The sequence below is a fragment of the Ascaphus truei genome, chromosome 4, assembly GCF_040206685.1.
Source record: "Ascaphus truei isolate aAscTru1 chromosome 4, aAscTru1.hap1, whole genome shotgun sequence".
In the NCBI taxonomy this organism is placed as follows: domain Eukaryota; kingdom Metazoa; phylum Chordata; class Amphibia; order Anura; family Ascaphidae; genus Ascaphus; species Ascaphus truei.
Genome location: NC_134486.1, coordinates 365669626 through 365689743, shown reverse-complemented (window position 1 = coordinate 365689743; position 20118 = coordinate 365669626). Strand labels below are relative to the sequence as shown.

Sequence of the window (20118 nt, the reverse complement as noted above, 5' to 3'; positions counted from 1 at the left end):
CTGTGTTTAAGCACTATATATTAGAGCCTGTGTTTAAGCACTATATATTAGAGCCTGTGTTTAAGCACTATATATTAGAGCCTGTGTTTAAGCACTATATATTAGTGCCTGTGTTTAAGCACTATATATTAGCGCCTGTGTTTAAGCACTATATATTAGCGCCTGTGTTTAAGCACTATATATTAGAGCCTGTCTTTAAGCACTATATATTAGAGCCTGTGTTTAAGCACTATATATTAGAGCCAGTGTTTAAGCACTATATATTAGAGCCTGTGTTTAAGCACTATATATTAGCGCCTGTGTTTAAGCACTATATATTAGAGCCAGTGTTTAAGCACTATATATTAGCGCCTGTGTTTAAGCACTATATATTAGAGCCTGTGTTTAAGCACTATATATTAGCGCCTGTGTTTAAGCACTATATATTAGCGCCTGTGTTTAAGCACTATATATTAGCGCCTGTGTTTAAGCACTATATATTAGAGCCAGTGTTTAAGCACTATATATTAGCGCCTGTGTTTAAGCACTATATACAGGCATACCCCGCATTAACGTACGCAATGGGACCGGAGCATGTATGTAAAGCGAAAATGTACTTAAAGTGAAGCACTACCATTTCCCCACTTATCGATGCATGTACTGTACTGCAATCGTTATATACGTGCATAACTGATGTAAATAAGGCATTTGTAACAGGCTCTATAGTCTCCCCACTTGCGCACAGCTTTAGGTACAGGTATTGCTGTTCAGGACGTGCTGACAGGCGCATGCGTGAACTGCCGTTTGCCTATTGGGCGATATGTACTTACTCGCGAGTGTACTTAAAGTGAGTGTCCTTAAAGCGGGGTATGCCTGTACTGTATTAGAGCCAGTGTTTAAGCACTATATATTAGAGCCTGTGTTTAAGCACTATATATTAGAGCCTGTGTTTAAGCACTATATATTAGAGCCTGTGTTTAAGCACTATATATTAGAGCCTGTGTTTAAGCACTATATATTAGAGCCTGTGTTTAAGCACTATATATTAGAGCCTGTGTTTAAGCACTATATATTAGAGCCTGTGTTTAAGCACTATATATTAGAGCCTGTGTTTAAGCACTATATATTAGAGCCAGTGTTTAAGCACTATATTTTAGAGCCAGTGTTTTAGCACTATATATTAGCGCCTGTGTTTAAGCACTATATATTAGAGCCAGTGTTTAAGCACTATATATTAGCGCCTGTGTTTAAGCACTATATATTAGAGCCTGTGTTTAAGCACTATATATTAGCGCCTGTGTTTAAGCACTATATATTAGAGCCTGTGTTTAAGCACTATATATTAGAGCCAGTGTTTAAGCACTATATATTAGAGCCAGTGTTTAAGCACTATATATTAGAGCCTGTGTTTAAGCACTATATATTAGCGCCTGTGTTTAAGCACTATATATTAGAGCCAGTGTTTAAGCACTATATATTAGCGCCTGTGTTTAAGCACTATATATTAGAGCCAGTGTTTAAGCACTATATATTAGCGCCTGTGTTTAAGCACTATATATTAGAGCCTGTGTTTAAGCACTATATATTAGCGCCTGTGTTTAAGCACTATATATTAGAGCCAGTGTTTAAGCACTATATATTAGAGCCTGTGTTTAAGCACTATATATTAGAGCCAGTGTTTAAGCACTATATATTAGAGCCAGTGTTTAAGCACTATATATTAGAGCCTGTGTTTAAGCCCTATATATTAGAGCCTGTGTTTAAGCACTATATATTAGCGCCAGTGTTTAAGCACTATATATTAGAGCCTGTGTTTAAGCACTATATATTAGAGCCTGTGTTTAAGCACTATATATTAGAGCCTGTGTTTAAGCACTATATATTAGCGCCTGTGTTTAAGCACTATATATTAGCGCCTGTGTTTAAGCACTATATATTAGAGCCAGTGTTTAAGCACTATATATTAGAGCCTGTGTTTAAGCACTATATATTAGCGCCTGTGTTTAAGCACTATATATTAGAGCCAGTGTTTAAGCACTATATATTAGAGCCTGTGTTTAAGCACTATATATTAGCGCCTGTGTTTAAGCACTATATATTAGCGCCTGTGTTTAAGCACTATATATTAGAGCCTGTGTTTAAGCACTATATATTAGAGCCTGTGTTTAAGCACTATATATTAGCGCCTGTGTTTAAGCACTATATATTAGCGCCTGTGTTTAAGCACTATATATTAGAGCCTGTGTTTAAGCACTATATATTAGAGCCTGTGTTTAAGCACTATATATTAGAGCCTGTGTTTAAGCACTATATATTAGAGCCAGTGTTTAAGCACTATATATTAGAGCCTGTGTTTAAGCACTATATATTAGAGCCTGTGTTTAAGCACTATATATTAGAGCCAGTGTTTAAGCACTATATATTAGAGCCTGTGTTTAAGCACTATATATTTGCGCCTGTGTTTAAGCACTATATATTAGAGCCTGTGTTTAAGCACTATATATTAGAGCCAGTGTTTAAGCACTATATATTAGCGCCTGTGTTTAAGCACTATATATTAGAGCCTGTGTTTAAGCACTATATATTAGAGCCTGTGTTTAAGCACTATATATTAGCGCCTGTGTTTAAGCACTATATATTAGAGCCTGTGTTTAAGCACTGTATATTAGAGCCAGTGTTTAAGCACTATATATTAGAGCCTGTGTTTAAGCACTATATATTAGAGCCAGTGTTTAAGCACTATATATTAGCGCCTGTGTTTAAGCACTATATATTAGCGCCTGTGTTTAAGCACTATATATTAGCGCCTGTGTTTAAGCACTATATATTAGCGCCTGTGTTTAAGCACTATATATTAGAACCTGTGTTTAAGCACTATATATTAGCGCCTGTGTTTAAGCACTATATATTAGAGCCTGTGTTTAAGCACTATATATTAGAGCTAGTGTTTAAGCACTATATATTAGAGCCAGTGTTTAAGCACTATATATTAGAGCCAGTGTTTAAGCACTATATATTAGCGCCTGTGTTTAAGCACTATATATTAGCGCCTGTGTTTAAGCACTATATATTAGAGCCAGTGTTTAAGCACTATATATTAGAGCCAGTGTTTAAGCACTATATATTAGAGCCTGTGTTTAAGCACTATATATTAGCGCCTGTGTTTAAGCACTATATATTAGAGCCTGTGTTTAAGCACTATATATTAGAGCCTGTGTTTAAGCACTATATATTAGAGCCTGTTTTTAAGCACTATATATTAGAGCCTGTGTTTAAGCACTATATATTAGAGCCTGTGTTTAAGCACTATATTAGAGCCTGTGTTTAAGCACTATATTAGAGCCTGTGTTTAAACACTATATATTAGAGCCTGTGTTTAAGCACTATATATTAGCGCCTGTGTTTAAGCACTATATATTAGCGCCAGTGTTTAAGCACTATATATTAGCGCCTGTGTTTAAGCACTATATATTAGCGCCTGTGTTTAAGCACTATATATTAGAGCCAGTGTTTAAGCACTATATATTAGAGCCTGTGTTTAAGCACTATATATTAGACCCTGTGTTTTAGCACTATATATTAGAGCCTGTGTTTAAGCACTATATATTAGAGCCTGTGTTTAAGCACTATATATTAGCGCCTGTGTTTAAGCACTATATATTAGAGCCTGTGTTTAAGCACTATATATTAGAGCCTGTGTTTAAGCACTATATATTAGAGCCAGTGTTTAAGCACTATATATTAGAGCCAGTGTTTAAGCACTATATATTAGAGCCTGTGTTTAAGCACTATATATTAGAGCCTGTGTTTAAGCACTATATATTAGAGCCAGTGTTTAAGCACTATATATTAGCGCCTGTGTTTAAGCACTATATATTAGCGCCTGTGTTTAAGCACTATATATTAGCGCCTGTGTTTAAGCACTATATATTAGCGCCTGTGTTTAAGCACTATATATTAGAGCCTGTGTTTAAGCACTATATATTAGAGCCTGTGTTTAAGCACTATATATTAGCGCCTGTGTTTAAGCACTATATATTAGAGCCTGTGTTTAAGCCCTATATATTAGAGCCAGTGTTTAAGCACTATATATTAGAGCCAGTGTTTAAGCACTATATATTAGAGCCTGTGTTTAAGCCCTATATATTAGAGCATGTGTTTAAGTACTATATATTAGCGCCAGTGTTTAAGCACTATATATTAGCGCCTGTGTTTAAGCACTATATATTAGAGCCAGTGTTTAAGCACTATATATTAGAGCCTGTGTTTAAGAACTATATATTAGCGCCAGTGTTTAAGCACTATATATTAGAGCCTGTGTTTAAGCACTATATATTAGAGCCTGTGTTTAAGCACTATATATTAGAGCCTGTTTTTAAGCACTATATATTAGCGCCTGTGTTTAAGCACTATATATTAGCGCCTGTGTTTAAGCACTATATATTAGAGCTAGTGTTTAAGCACTATATATTAGAGCCAGTGTTTAAGCACTATATATTACAGCCAGTGTTTAAGCACTATATATTAGCGCCTGTGTTTAAGCACTATATATTAGCGCCTGTGTTTAAGCACTATATATTAGAGCCAGTGTTTAAGCACTATATATTAGAGCCAGTGTTTAAGCACTATATATTAGAGCCTGTGTTTAAGCACTATATATTAGCGCCTGTGTTTAAGCACTATATATTAGAGCCTGTGTTTAAGCACTATATATTAGAGCCTGTGTTTAAGCACTATATATTAGAGCCTGTGTTTAAGCACTATATATTAGAGCCTGTGTTTAAGCACTATATTAGCGCCTGTGTTTAAACACTATATATTAGAGCCTGTGTTTAAGCACTATATATTAGCGCCTGTGTTTAAGCACTATATATTAGCGCCAGTGTTTAAGCACTATATATTAGCGCCTGTGTTTAAGCACTATATATTAGCGCCTGTGTTTAAGCACTATATATTAGAGCCAGTGTTTAAGCACTATATATTAGAGCCTGTGTTTAAGCACTATATATTAGAGCCTGTGTTTAAGCACTATATATTAGAGCCTGTGTTTAAGCACTATATATTAGCGCCTGTGTTTAAGCACTATATATTAGCGCCTGTGTTTAAGCACTATATATTAGAGCTAGTGTTTAAGCACTATATATTAGAGCCAGTGTTTAAGCACTATATATTAGAGCCAGTGTTTAAGCACTATATATTAGCGCCTGTGTTTAAGCACTATATATTAGCGCCTGTGTTTAAGCACTATATATTAGAGCCAGTGTTTAAGCACTATATATTAGAGCCAGTGTTTAAGCACTATATATTAGCGCCTGTGTTTAAGCACTATATATTAGCGCCTGTGTTTAAGCACTATATATTAGAGCCAGTGTTTAAGCACTATATATTAGAGCCAGTGTTTAAGCACTATATATTTGAGCCTGTGTTTAAGCACTATATATTAGCGCCTGTGTTTAAGCACTATATATTAGAGCCTGTGTTTAAGCACTATATATTAGAGCCTGTGTTTAAGCACTATATATTAGAGCCTGTGTTTAAGCACTATATATTAGAGCCAATGTTTAAGCACTATATATTAGCGCCTGTGTTTAAGCACTATATATTAGAGCCAATGTTTAAGCACTATATATTAGAGCCTGTGTTTAAGCACTATATATTAGAGCCTGTGTTTAAGCAGTATATATTAGAGCCAGTGTTTAAGCACTATATATTAGAGCCTGTGTTTAAGCACTATATATTAGAGCCAGTGTTTAAGCACTATATATTAGCGCCTGTGTTTAAGCACTATATATTAGCGCCTGTGTTTAAGCACTATATATTAGCGCCTGTGTTTAAGCACTATATATTAGAGCCTGTGTTTAAGCACTATATATTAGAGCCTGTGTTTAAGCACTATATATTAGCGCCTGTGTTTAAGCACTATATATTAGAGCCTGTGTTTAAGCACTATATATTAGCGCCTGTGTTTAAGCACTATATATTAGAGCCAATGTTTAAGCACTATATATTAGCGCCTGTGTTTAAGCACTATATATTAGCGCCTGTGTTTAAGCACTATATATTAGAGCCAGTGTTTAAGCACTATATATTAGCGCCTGTGTTTAAGCACTATATATTAGAGCCTGTGTTTAAGCACTATATATTAGCGCCTGTGTTTAAGCACTATATATTAGCGCCTGTGTTTAAGCACTATATATTAGCGCCTGTGTTTAAGCACTATATATTAGAGCCTGTGTTTAAGCACTATATATTAGCGCCTGTGTTTAAGCACTATATACTAGCGCCTGTGTTTAAGCACTATATATTAGCGCCTGTGTTTAAGCACTATATATTAGCGCCTGTGTTTAAGCACTATATATTAGCGCCTGTGTTTAAGCACTATATATTAGAGCCTGTGTTTAAGCACTATATATTAGCGCCTGTGTTTAAGCACTATATATTAGAGCCTGTGTTTAAGCACTATATATTAGAGCCAGTGTTTAAGCGCTATATATTAGAGCCTGTGTTTAAGCACTATATATTAGCGCCTGTGTTTAAGCACTATATATTAGCGCCTGTGTTTAAGCACTATATATTAGAGCCAGTGTTTAAGCACTATATATTAGAGCCTGTGTTTAAGCACTATATATTAGAGCCAGTGTTTAAGCACTATATATTAGCGCCTGTGTTTAAGCACTATATATTAGAGCCAATGTTTAAGCACTATATATTAGCGCCTGTGTTTAAGCACTATATATTAGTGCCTGTGTTTAAGCACTATATATTAGAGCCTGTGTTTAAGCACTATATATTAGAGCCTGTGTTTAAGCACTATATATTAGAGCCAGTGTTTAAGCACTATATATTAGCGCCTGTGTTTAAGCACTATATATTAGCGCCTGTGTTTAAGCACTATATATTAGCGCCTGTGTTTAAGCACTATATATTAGAGCCAATGTTTAAGCACTATATATTAGCGCCTGTGTTTAAGCACTATATATTAGAGCCTGTGTTTAAGCACTATATATTAGAGCCTGTGTTTAAGCACTATATATTAGCGCCTGTGTTTAAGCACTATATATTAGCGCCTGTGTTTAAGCACTATATATTAGAGCCAGTGTTTAAGCACTATATATTAGAGCCTGTGTTTAAGCACTATATATTAGAGCCAATGTTTAAGCACTATATATTAGCGCCTGTGTTTAAGCACTATATATTAGAGCCAATGTTTAAGCACTATATATTAGCGCCTGTGTTTAAGCACTATATATTAGAGCCTGTGTTTAAGCACTATATATTAGAGCCTGTGTTTAAGCACTATATATTAGCGCCTGTGTTTAAGCACTATATATTAGAGCCTGTGTTTAAGCACTATATATTAGCGCCTGTGTTTAAGCACTATATATTAGCGCCAGTGTTTAAGCACTATATATTAGCGCCTGTGTTTAAGCACTATATATTAGCGCCTGTGTTTAAGCACTATATACTAGCGCCTGTGTTTAAGCACTATATATTAGCGCCTGTGTTTAAGCACTATATATTAGCGCCTGTGTTTAAGCACTATATATTAGCGCCTGTGTTTAAGCACTATATATTAGCGCCTGTGTTTAAGCACTATATATTAGCGCCTGTGTTTAAGCACTATATATTAGAGCCTGTGTTTAAGCACTATATATTAGAGCCAGTGTTTAAGCACTATATATTAGCGCCTGTGTTTAAGCACTATATATTAGAGCCTGTGTTTAAGCACTATATATTAGCGCCAGTGTTTAAGCACTATATATTAGCGCCTGTGTTTAAGCACTATATATTAGCGCCTATGTTTAAGCACTATATACTAGCGCCTGTGTTTAAGCACTATATATTAGCGCCTGTGTTTAAGCACTATATATTAGCGCCTGTGTTTAAGCACTATATATTAGCGCCTGTGTTTAAGCACTATATATTAGCGCCTGTGTTTAAGCACTATATATTAGAGCCTGTGTTTAAGCACTATATATTAGAGCCAGTGTTTAAGCACTATATATTAGAGCCTGTGTTTAAGCACTATATATTAGAGCCAGTGTTTAAGCACTATATATTAGAGCCAATGTTTAAGCACTATATATTAGCGCCTGTGTTTAAGCACTATATATTAGAGCCAGTGTTTAAGCACTATATATTAGCGCCTGTGTTTAAGCACTATATATTAGCGCCTGTGTTTAAGCACTATATATTAGAGCCAGTGTTTAAGCACTATATATTAGAGCCTGTGTTTAAGCACTATATATTAGAGCCTGTGTTTAAGCACTATATATTAGAGCCAATGTTTAAGCACTATATATTAGCGCCTGTGTTTAAGCACTATAAGCGCCTGTGTTTAAGCACTATATATTAGCGCCTGTGTTTAAGCACTATATATTAGCGCCTGTGTTTAAGCACTATATATTAGAGCCTGTGTTTAAGCACTATATATTAGAGCCAGTGTTTAAGCACTATATATTAGCGCCTGTGTTTAAGCACTATATATTAGAGCCTGTGTTTAAGCACTATATATTAGCGCCAGTGTTTAAGCACTATATATTAGAGCCTGTGTTTAAGCACTATATATTAGCGCCTATGTTTAAGCACTATATACTAGCGCCTGTGTTTAAGCACTATATATTAGCGCCTGTGTTTAAGCACTATATATTAGCGCCTGTGTTTAAGCACTATATATTAGCGCCTGTGTTTAAGCACTATATATTAGCGCCTGTGTTTAAGCACTATATATTAGAGCCTGTGTTTAAGCACTATATATTAGAGCCTGTGTTTAAGCACTATATATTAGAGCCTGTGTTTAAGCACTATATATTAGAGCCAGTGTTTAAGCACTATATATTAGAGCCAATGTTTAAGCACTATATATTAGCGCCTGTGTTTAAGCACTATATATTAGAGCCTGTGTTTAAGCACTATATATTAGCGCCTGTGTTTAAACACTATATATTAGCGCCTGTGTTTAAGCACTATATATTAGAGCCAGTGTTTAAGCACTATATATTAGAGCCTGTGTTTAAGCACTATATATTAGAGCCAATGTTTAAGCACTATATATTAGCGCCTGTGTTTAAGCACTATATATTAGAGCCAATGTTTAAGCACTATATATTAGCGCCTGTGTTTAAGCACTATATATTAGAGCCTGTGTTTAAGCACTATATATTAGAGCCTGTGATTAAGCACTATATATTAGCGCCTGTGTTTAAGCACTATATACTAGAGCCTGTGTTTAAGCACTATATATTAGCGCCTGTGTTTAAGCACTATATATTAGCGCCAGTGTTTAAGCACTATATATTAGCGCCTGTGTTTAAGCACTATATATTAGCGCCTGTGTTTAAGCACTATATACTAGCGCCTGTGTTTAAGCACTATATATTAGCGCCTGTGTTTAAGCACTATATATTAGCGCCTGTGTTTAAGCACTATATACTAGCGCCTGTGTTTAAGCACTATATATTAGCGCCTGTGTTTAAGCACTATATATTAGCGCCTGTGTTTAAGCACTATATATTAGCGCCTGTGTTTAAGCACTATATATTAGAGCCTGTGTTTAAGCACTATATATTAGCGCCTGTGTTTAAGCACTATATATTAGAGCCTGTGTTTAAGCACTATATATTAGCGCCTGTGTTTAAGCACTATATATTAGCGCCAGTGTTTAAGCACTATATATTAGCGCCTGTGTTTAAGCACTATATATTAGCGCCTGTGTTTAAGCACTATATACTAGCGCCTGTGTTTAAGCACTATATATTAGCGCCTGTGTTTAAGCACTATATATTAGCGCCTGTGTTTAAGCACTATATATTAGCGCCTGTGTTTAAGCACTATATATTAGCGCCTGTGTTTAAGCACTATATATTAGCGCCTGTGTTTAAGCACTATATATTAGAGCCTGTGTTTAAGCACTATATATTAGAGCCAGTGTTTAAGCACTATATATTAGCGCCTGTGTTTAAGCACTATATATTAGAGCCTGTGTTTAAGCATTATATATTAGCGCCAGTGTTTAAGCACTATATATTAGCGCCTGTGTTTAAGCACTATATATTAGCGCCTATGTTTAAGCACTATATACTAGCGCCTGTGTTTAAGCACTATATATTAGCGCCTGTGTTTAAGCACTATATATTAGCGCCTGTGTTTAAGCACTTTATATTAGCGCCTGTGTTTAAGCACTATATATTAGCGCCTGTGTTTAAGCACTATATATTAGAGCCTGTGTTTAAGCACTATATATTAGAGCCTGTGTTTAAGCACTATATATTAGAGCCTGTGTTTAAGCACTATATATTAGAGCCAGTGTTTAAGCACTATATATTAGAGCCTGTGTTTAAGCACTATATATTAGCGCCTGTGTTTAAGCACTATATATTAGCGCCTGTGTTTAAGCACTATATATTATCGCCTGTGTTTAAGCACTATATATTAGAGCCTGTGTTTAAGCACTATATATTAGCGCCTGTGTTTAAGCACTATATATTAGCGCCTGTGTTTAAGCACTATATATTAGAGCCAGTGTTTAAGCACTATATATTAGCGCCTGTGTTTAAGCACTATATATTAGAGCTAGTGTTTAAGCACTATATATTAGAGCCAGTGTTTAAGCACTATATATTACAGCCAGTGTTTAAGCACTATATATTAGCGCCTGTGTTTAAGCACTATATATTAGCGCCTGTGTTTAAGCACTATATATTAGAGCCAGTGTTTAAGCACTATATATTAGAGCCAGTGTTTAAGCACTATATATTAGAGCCTGTGTTTAAGCACTATATATTAGCGCCTGTGTTTAAGCACTATATATTAGAGCCTGTGTTTAAGCACTATATATTAGAGCCTGTGTTTAAGCACTATATATTAGAGCCTGTGTTTAAGCACTATATATTAGAGCCTGTGTTTAAGCACTATATTAGCGCCTGTGTTTAAACACTATATATTAGAGCCTGTGTTTAAGCACTATATATTAGCGCCTGTGTTTAAGCACTATATATTAGCGCCAGTGTTTAAGCACTATATATTAGCGCCTGTGTTTAAGCACTATATATTAGCGCCTGTGTTTAAGCACTATATATTAGAGCCAGTGTTTAAGCACTATATATTAGAGCCTGTGTTTAAGCACTATATATTAGAGCCTGTGTTTAAGCACTATATATTAGAGCCTGTGTTTAAGCACTATATATTAGCGCCTGTGTTTAAGCACTATATATTAGCGCCTGTGTTTAAGCACTATATATTAGAGCTAGTGTTTAAGCACTATATATTAGAGCCAGTGTTTAAGCACTATATATTAGAGCCAGTGTTTAAGCACTATATATTAGCGCCTGTGTTTAAGCACTATATATTAGCGCCTGTGTTTAAGCACTATATATTAGAGCCAGTGTTTAAGCACTATATATTAGAGCCAGTGTTTAAGCACTATATATTAGCGCCTGTGTTTAAGCACTATATATTAGCGCCTGTGTTTAAGCACTATATATTAGAGCCAGTGTTTAAGCACTATATATTAGAGCCAGTGTTTAAGCACTATATATTTGAGCCTGTGTTTAAGCACTATATATTAGCGCCTGTGTTTAAGCACTATATATTAGAGCCTGTGTTTAAGCACTATATATTAGAGCCTGTGTTTAAGCACTATATATTAGAGCCTGTGTTTAAGCACTATATATTAGAGCCAATGTTTAAGCACTATATATTAGCGCCTGTGTTTAAGCACTATATATTAGAGCCAATGTTTAAGCACTATATATTAGAGCCTGTGTTTAAGCACTATATATTAGAGCCTGTGTTTAAGCAGTATATATTAGAGCCAGTGTTTAAGCACTATATATTAGAGCCTGTGTTTAAGCACTATATATTAGAGCCAGTGTTTAAGCACTATATATTAGCGCCTGTGTTTAAGCACTATATATTAGCGCCTGTGTTTAAGCACTATATATTAGCGCCTGTGTTTAAGCACTATATATTAGAGCCTGTGTTTAAGCACTATATATTAGAGCCTGTGTTTAAGCACTATATATTAGCGCCTGTGTTTAAGCACTATATATTAGAGCCTGTGTTTAAGCACTATATATTAGCGCCTGTGTTTAAGCACTATATATTAGAGCCAATGTTTAAGCACTATATATTAGCGCCTGTGTTTAAGCACTATATATTAGCGCCTGTGTTTAAGCACTATATATTAGAGCCAGTGTTTAAGCACTATATATTAGCGCCTGTGTTTAAGCACTATATATTAGAGCCTGTGTTTAAGCACTATATATTAGCGCCTGTGTTTAAGCACTATATATTAGCGCCTGTGTTTAAGCACTATATATTAGCGCCTGTGTTTAAGCACTATATATTAGAGCCTGTGTTTAAGCACTATATATTAGCGCCTGTGTTTAAGCACTATATACTAGCGCCTGTGTTTAAGCACTATATATTAGCGCCTGTGTTTAAGCACTATATATTAGCGCCTGTGTTTAAGCACTATATATTAGCGCCTGTGTTTAAGCACTATATATTAGAGCCTGTGTTTAAGCACTATATATTAGCGCCTGTGTTTAAGCACTATATATTAGAGCCTGTGTTTAAGCACTATATATTAGAGCCAGTGTTTAAGCGCTATATATTAGAGCCTGTGTTTAAGCACTATATATTAGCGCCTGTGTTTAAGCACTATATATTAGCGCCTGTGTTTAAGCACTATATATTAGAGCCAGTGTTTAAGCACTATATATTAGAGCCTGTGTTTAAGCACTATATATTAGAGCCAGTGTTTAAGCACTATATATTAGCGCCTGTGTTTAAGCACTATATATTAGAGCCAATGTTTAAGCACTATATATTAGCGCCTGTGTTTAAGCACTATATATTAGTGCCTGTGTTTAAGCACTATATATTAGAGCCTGTGTTTAAGCACTATATATTAGAGCCTGTGTTTAAGCACTATATATTAGAGCCAGTGTTTAAGCACTATATATTAGCGCCTGTGTTTAAGCACTATATATTAGCGCCTGTGTTTAAGCACTATATATTAGCGCCTGTGTTTAAGCACTATATATTAGAGCCAATGTTTAAGCACTATATATTAGCGCCTGTGTTTAAGCACTATATATTAGAGCCTGTGTTTAAGCACTATATATTAGAGCCTGTGTTTAAGCACTATATATTAGCGCCTGTGTTTAAGCACTATATTTTAGCGCCTGTGTTTAAGCACTATATATTAGAGCCAGTGTTTAAGCACTATATATTAGAGCCTGTGTTTAAGCACTATATATTAGAGCCAATGTTTAAGCACTATATATTAGCGCCTGTGTTTAAGCACTATATATTAGAGCCAATGTTTAAGCACTATATATTAGCGCCTGTGTTTAAGCACTATATATTAGAGCCTGTGTTTAAGCACTATATATTAGAGCCTGTGTTTAAGCACTATATATTAGCGCCTGTGTTTAAGCACTATATATTAGAGCCTGTGTTTAAGCACTATATATTAGCGCCTGTGTTTAAGCACTATATATTAGCGCCAGTGTTTAAGCACTATATATTAGCGCCTGTGTTTAAGCACTATATATTAGCGCCTGTGTTTAAGCACTATATACTAGCGCCTGTGTTTAAGCACTATATATTAGCGCCTGTGTTTAAGCACTATATATTAGCGCCTGTGTTTAAGCACTATATATTAGCGCCTGTGTTTAAGCACTATATATTAGCGCCTGTGTTTAAGCACTATATATTAGCGCCTGTGTTTAAGCACTATATATTAGAGCCTGTGTTTAAGCACTATATATTAGAGCCAGTGTTTAAGCACTATATATTAGCGCCTGTGTTTAAGCACTATATATTAGAGCCTGTGTTTAAGCACTATATATTAGCGCCAGTGTTTAAGCACTATATATTAGCGCCTGTGTTTAAGCACTATATATTAGCGCCTATGTTTAAGCACTATATACTAGCGCCTGTGTTTAAGCACTATATATTAGCGCCTGTGTTTAAGCACTATATATTAGCGCCTGTGTTTAAGCACTATATATTAGCGCCTGTGTTTAAGCACTATATATTAGCGCCTGTGTTTAAGCACTATATATTAGAGCCTGTGTTTAAGCACTATATATTAGAGCCAGTGTTTAAACACTATATATTAGAGCCTGTGTTTAAGCACTATATATTAGAGCCAGTGTTTAAGCACTATATATTAGAGCCAATGTTTAAGCACTATATATTAGCGCCTGTGTTTAAGCACTATATATTAGAGCCAGTGTTTAAGCACTATATATTAGCGCCTGTGTTTAAGCACTATATATTAGCGCCTGTGTTTAAGCACTATATATTAGAGCCAGTGTTTAAGCACTATATATTAGAGCCTGTGTTTAAGCACTATATATTAGAGCCTGTGTTTAAGCACTATATATTAGAGCCAATGTTTAAGCACTATATATTAGCGCCTGTGTTTAAGCACTATAAGCGCCTGTGTTTAAGCACTATATATTAGCGCCTGTGTTTAAGCACTATATATTAGCGCCTGTGTTTAAGCACTATATATTAGAGCCTGTGTTTAAGCACTATATATTAGAGCCAGTGTTTAAGCACTATATATTAGCGCCTGTGTTTAAGCACTATATATTAGAGCCTGTGTTTAAGCACTATATATTAGCGCCAGTGTTTAAGCACTATATATTAGAGCCTGTGTTTAAGCACTATATATTAGCGCCTATGTTTAAGCACTATATACTAGCGCCTGTGTTTAAGCACTATATATTAGCGCCTGTGTTTAAGCACTATATATTAGCGCCTGTGTTTAAGCACTATATATTAGCGCCTGTGTTTAAGCACTATATATTAGCGCCTGTGTTTAAGCACTATATATTAGAGCCTGTGTTTAAGCACTATATATTAGAGCCTGTGTTTAAGCACTATATATTAGAGCCTGTGTTTAAGCACTATATATTAGAGCCAGTGTTTAAGCACTATATATTAGAGCCAATGTTTAAGCACTATATATTAGCGCCTGTGTTTAAGCACTATATATTAGAGCCTGTGTTTAAGCACTATATATTAGCGCCTGTGTTTAAACACTATATATTAGCGCCTGTGTTTAAGCACTATATATTAGAGCCAGTGTTTAAGCACTATATATTAGAGCCTGTGTTTAAGCACTATATATTAGAGCCAATGTTTAAGCACTATATATTAGCGCCTGTGTTTAAGCACTATATATTAGAGCCAATGTTTAAGCACTATATATTAGCGCCTGTGTTTAAGCACTATATATTAGAGCCTGTGTTTAAGCACTATATATTAGAGCCTGTGATTAAGCACTATATATTAGCGCCTGTGTTTAAGCACTATATACTAGAGCCTGTGTTTAAGCACTATATATTAGCGCCTGTGTTTAAGCACTATATATTAGCGCCAGTGTTTAAGCACTATATATTAGCGCCTGTGTTTAAGCACTATATATTAGCGCCTGTGTTTAAGCACTATATACTAGCGCCTGTGTTTAAGCACTATATATTAGCGCCTGTGTTTAAGCACTATATATTAGCGCCTGTGTTTAAGCACTATATACTAGCGCCTGTGTTTAAGCACTATATATTAGCGCCTGTGTTTAAGCACTATATATTAGCGCCTGTGTTTAAGCACTATATATTAGCGCCTGTGTTTAAGCACTATATATTAGAGCCTGTGTTTAAGCACTATATATTAGCGCCTGTGTTTAAGCACTATATATTAGAGCCTGTGTTTAAGCACTATATATTAGAGCCAGTGTTTAAGCGCTATATATTAGCGCCTGTGTTTAAGCACTATATATTAGCGCCTGTGTTTAAGCACTATATATTAGCGCCTGTGTTTAAGCACTATATATTAGAGCCTGTGTTTAAGCACTATATATTAGAGCCAGTGTTTAAGCACTATATATTAGCGCCTGTGTTTAAGCACTATATATTAGAGCCAATGTTTAAGCACTATATATTAGCGCCTGTGTTTAAGCACTATATATTAGAGCCTGTGTTTAAGCACTATATATTAGAGCCTGTGTTTAAGCACTATATATTAGCGCCTGTGTTTAAGCACTATATATTAGCGCCTGTGTTTAAGCACTATATATTAGAGCCAGTGTTTAAGCACTATATATTAGAGCCTGTGTTTAAGCACTATATATTAGAGCCAATGTTTAAGCACTATATATTAGCGCCTGTGTTTAAGCACTATATATTAGAGCCAATGTTTAAGCACTATATATTAGCGCCTGTGTTTAAGCACTATATATTAGAGCCTGTGTTTAAGCACTATATATTAGAGCCTGTGTTTAAGCACTATATATTAGCGCCTGTGTTTAAGCACTATATATTAGAGCCTGTGTTTAAGCACTATATATTAGCGCCTGTGTTTAAGCACTATATATTAGCGCCAGTGTTTAAGCACTATATATTAGCGCCTGTGTTTAAGCACTATATATTAGCGCCTGTGTTTAAGCACTATATACTAGCGCCTGTGTTTAAGCACTATATATTAGCGCCTGTGTTTAAGCACTATATATTAGCGCCTGTGTTTAAGCACTATATATTAGCGCCTGTGTTTAAGCACTATATATTAGCGCCTGTGTTTAAGCACTATATATTAGCGCCTGTGTTTAAGCACTATATATTAGAGCCTGTGTTTAAGCACTATATATTAGAGCCAGTGTTTAAGCACTATATATTAGCGCCTGTGTTTAAGCACTATATATTAGAGCCTGTGTTTAAGCATTATATATTAGCGCCAGTGTTTAAGCACTATATATTAGCGCCTGTGTTTAAGCACTATATATTAGCGCCTATGTTTAAGCACTATATACTAGCGCCTGTGTTTAAGCACTATATATTAGCGCCTGTGTTTAAGCACTATATATTAGCGCCTGTGTTTAAGCACTTTATATTAGCGCCTGTGTTTAAGCACTATATATTAGCGCCTGTGTTTAAGCACTATATATTAGAGCCTGTGTTTAAGCACTATATATTAGAGCCTGTGTTTAAGCACTATATATTAGAGCCTGTGTTTAAGCACTATATATTAGAGCCAGTGTTTAAGCACTATATATTAGAGCCTGTGTTTAAGCACTATATATTAGCGCCTGTGTTTAAGCACTATATATTAGCGCCTGTGTTTAAGCACTATATATTAGCGCCTGTGTTTAAGCACTATATATTAGAGCCTGTGTTTAAGCACTATATATTAGCGCCTGTGTTTAAGCACTATATATTAGCGCCTGTGTTTAAGCACTATATATTAGCGCCTGTGTTTAAGCACTATATATTAGAGCCAGTGTTTAAGCACTATATATTAGCGCCTGTGTTTAAGCACTATATATTAGAGCCAGTGTTTAAGCACTATATATTAAAGCCTGTGTTTAAGCACTATATATTAGAGCCTGTGTTTAAGCACTATATATTAGAGCCTGTGTTTAAGCACTATATATTAGAGCCAGTGTTTAAGCGCTATATATTAGCGCCTGTGTTTAAGCACTATATATTAGCGCCTGTGTTTAAGCACTATATATTAGCGCCTGTGTTTAAGCACTATATATTAGAGCCAGTGTTTAAGCACTATATATTAGAGCCTGTGTTTAAGCACTATATATTAGAGCCAATGTTTAAGCACTATATATTAGCGCCTGTGTTTAAGCACTATATATTAGAGCCTGTGTTTAAGCACTATATATTAGAGCCTGTGTTTAAGCACTATATATTAGAGCCTGTGTTTAAGCACTATATATTAGAGCCTGTGTTTAAGCACTATATATTAGCGCCTGTGTTTAAGCACTATATATTAGCGCCTGTGTTTAAGCACTATATATTAGCGCCTGTGTTTAAGCACTATATATTAGAGCCTGTGTTTAAGCACTCTTTATTAGAGCCTGTGTTTAAGCACTATATATTAGAGCCTGTGTTTAAGCACTATATATTAGAGCCTGTGTTTAAGCACTATATATTAGCGCCTGTGTTTAAGCACTATATATTAGCGCCTGTGTTTAAGCACTATATATTAGCGCCTGTGTTTAAGCACTATATATTAGCGCCTGTGTTTAAGCACTATATATTAGCGCCAGTATTTAAGACCTTCCATATGTGAAAAAGGGCTTGGAGAGGGTTACACTAAACCTGACCTTAATCTCTTCACATGACCTGTAAACAATCCATATTTCAGGTCTTTACTCATGTTCTTTCTGCAGGCCGCATATCTGTCTTAGAAGAGGATTTAAAGAAAGGGAAAGATCTGCTAACGAGGACAGAAATGGAGAAGAGACAGCTGCAAGAGAGGCTATCACATTTAGAGAAGGTAAGAGGAAAGTGCAAATGGATCAAGTATAACTCTGCAGCATAAAAGGCGAAAATAGCCTAAACCATGTTTTCTTTCAACTTAAAATATTGCAAATGACATTTTAGAGGAGCTTCCTAGTCTCTATCCAATATATTGCGGACTCACGTGGCCCTAAAGCAGCAGCACTTTATGGAAATGTTGTAGCTGCCTAGTGGCCCGTTACCAACGCCAACAGAATAAGCATATCTCCATGTTGCCTGCCAAGCACATGAGACCATATCTACTAAGTCTGTGTTTTCCAACTCCAGTGCTCAAGGGCCACCAACTGGTCAGGTTTTAAGGATATCTCCGCTGAAGCAGGGATAGCCTTAAAATCTGATCTGTTGGTGGCCCTTGAGGACTGGAGTTGGCCATCCCCTGTACTAAGTTCTTCTAAGGCCGTGATTATACCCAAAAACACGCGCGACGTCGCATGTAGCGGCACCAAAACCTTATGAAACGGCTCATACTGCTGGCGACGGTCGTTCTGCGACCGTGCTGCACAGCAGGCGGCTGGGGAAGAGGCAGGCGATTTTGTTTTCTTGCGACGGCCGTGTCACGTGAGCGGTTCAGCCAATGAGGGCAAACCGTTCGTGGCCACGCCCCATGCCTCCTCTGCTCCCCGGTATAATGAAGATGATGTTCGGCGGCAGCGCTGGGTGACGTCACAGAATAGCGCTGCAGCACTTGGTATAATCTCAGCCTAAGGCTGGGTCCATAGAGGGAGAAGCCGCGCTGAGCCGTGCGGACGCTCCGCGATGAGCCCCGCCACCCTCAGTGAGGATGTCTTGGGAGGGGGCTCCCGCGAGGGTCCGCAGGCGTGCTGAGGCGCTGGGATTTTCAGCCGACAGCTGAAACTGTTTCTCAGCGCGCTGTCGGCTGAAAACATCCAATCAGCGCGAAGCAACGTCATGATGTCGCCGCTTCGCGGGCTATTGGCCCAGCGACGTCACTGCCCCGCCTCCCGATCGCGCACGCTGGCTCGCCTGCCAGTCCATGGAATCGCTCCTGACCGAGCAGGTGAGCGTCAGCGCAGAGGAGCGCTGCTTCCCCATTATGGACTCAGCCTGAGCCATGCAGAATCTTATGGCCTATTAATGTGAATGCGCAGTAGAGGGTCTTAGGGCTCAGCACTGTAAATCCATTTCCTGTTCAGTCAAACACGGCACGTGACTCTGTCAATACTCATTTTTTTGCCCCTTCTTTTATTACCAGGAAAAAAGCAACCTGGAGATAGACATGACCTACAAACTGAAAGCCCTGCAGCAAAGCGTCGAGCAGGAGGAAGCGGAGCATAAAACCACCAAGGCGCGGCTGGCCGACAAGAACAAAATTTACCAGAGTATCGAGGAGACCAAGTCAGAAGCCATGAAAGGTAGAGCTTGTGGTACAGAAGGAGTGATGCATCACCCATCACGTGAACACCGTTACAAAATTAGTATAGAGGTGCTTTTGTCGTCAGTACTATTGTTTTTAAATCAAGTTTTTATCAACTAAATTCAAATGCATCAATCCACTGCAGAAGTTATATTACCAAAGGGTAAGTGTTTGAAACTATAGGCCAAACCCATCAGTTCCTTGATTTATAGGCATTTGGGATCACTGCGAGGGACTTGGTGTACAGTATGTTCACATTCTAACATTCCCTCATCAAATGGAACATGCAGTTCTCCAACTCGACATCGTGTAGCTCTCATTCAGTGGAAACATATTAATAGCTGCTTCTAGAGCTCTATACAAAGCATTAAGTTTGTCATTAAAATGATTGGTGACTCGCTGGGAATATCAGGTTCTTTAAACCCTCATAGCAAA

The 20118-nt window shown here is 36.6% G+C and overlaps 1 protein-coding gene across 5 annotated transcripts in view; it reads left to right on the top strand.

Moving 5' to 3' along the window:
- Positions 1 to 20118, top strand: part of ROCK2 (Rho associated coiled-coil containing protein kinase 2) — a 231759-nt gene that overhangs the window by 173093 nt on the left and 38548 nt on the right. For all 5 annotated transcript variants that reach the window (XM_075598366.1, XM_075598367.1, XM_075598365.1 and 2 more), the window contains 2 exons: positions 18179 to 18285; positions 19522 to 19681. In XM_075598366.1, coding sequence (XP_075454481.1) covers positions 18179 to 18285; positions 19522 to 19681 — 267 coding nt within the window. The remainder of the gene's footprint in view (positions 1 to 18178; positions 18286 to 19521; positions 19682 to 20118) is intronic.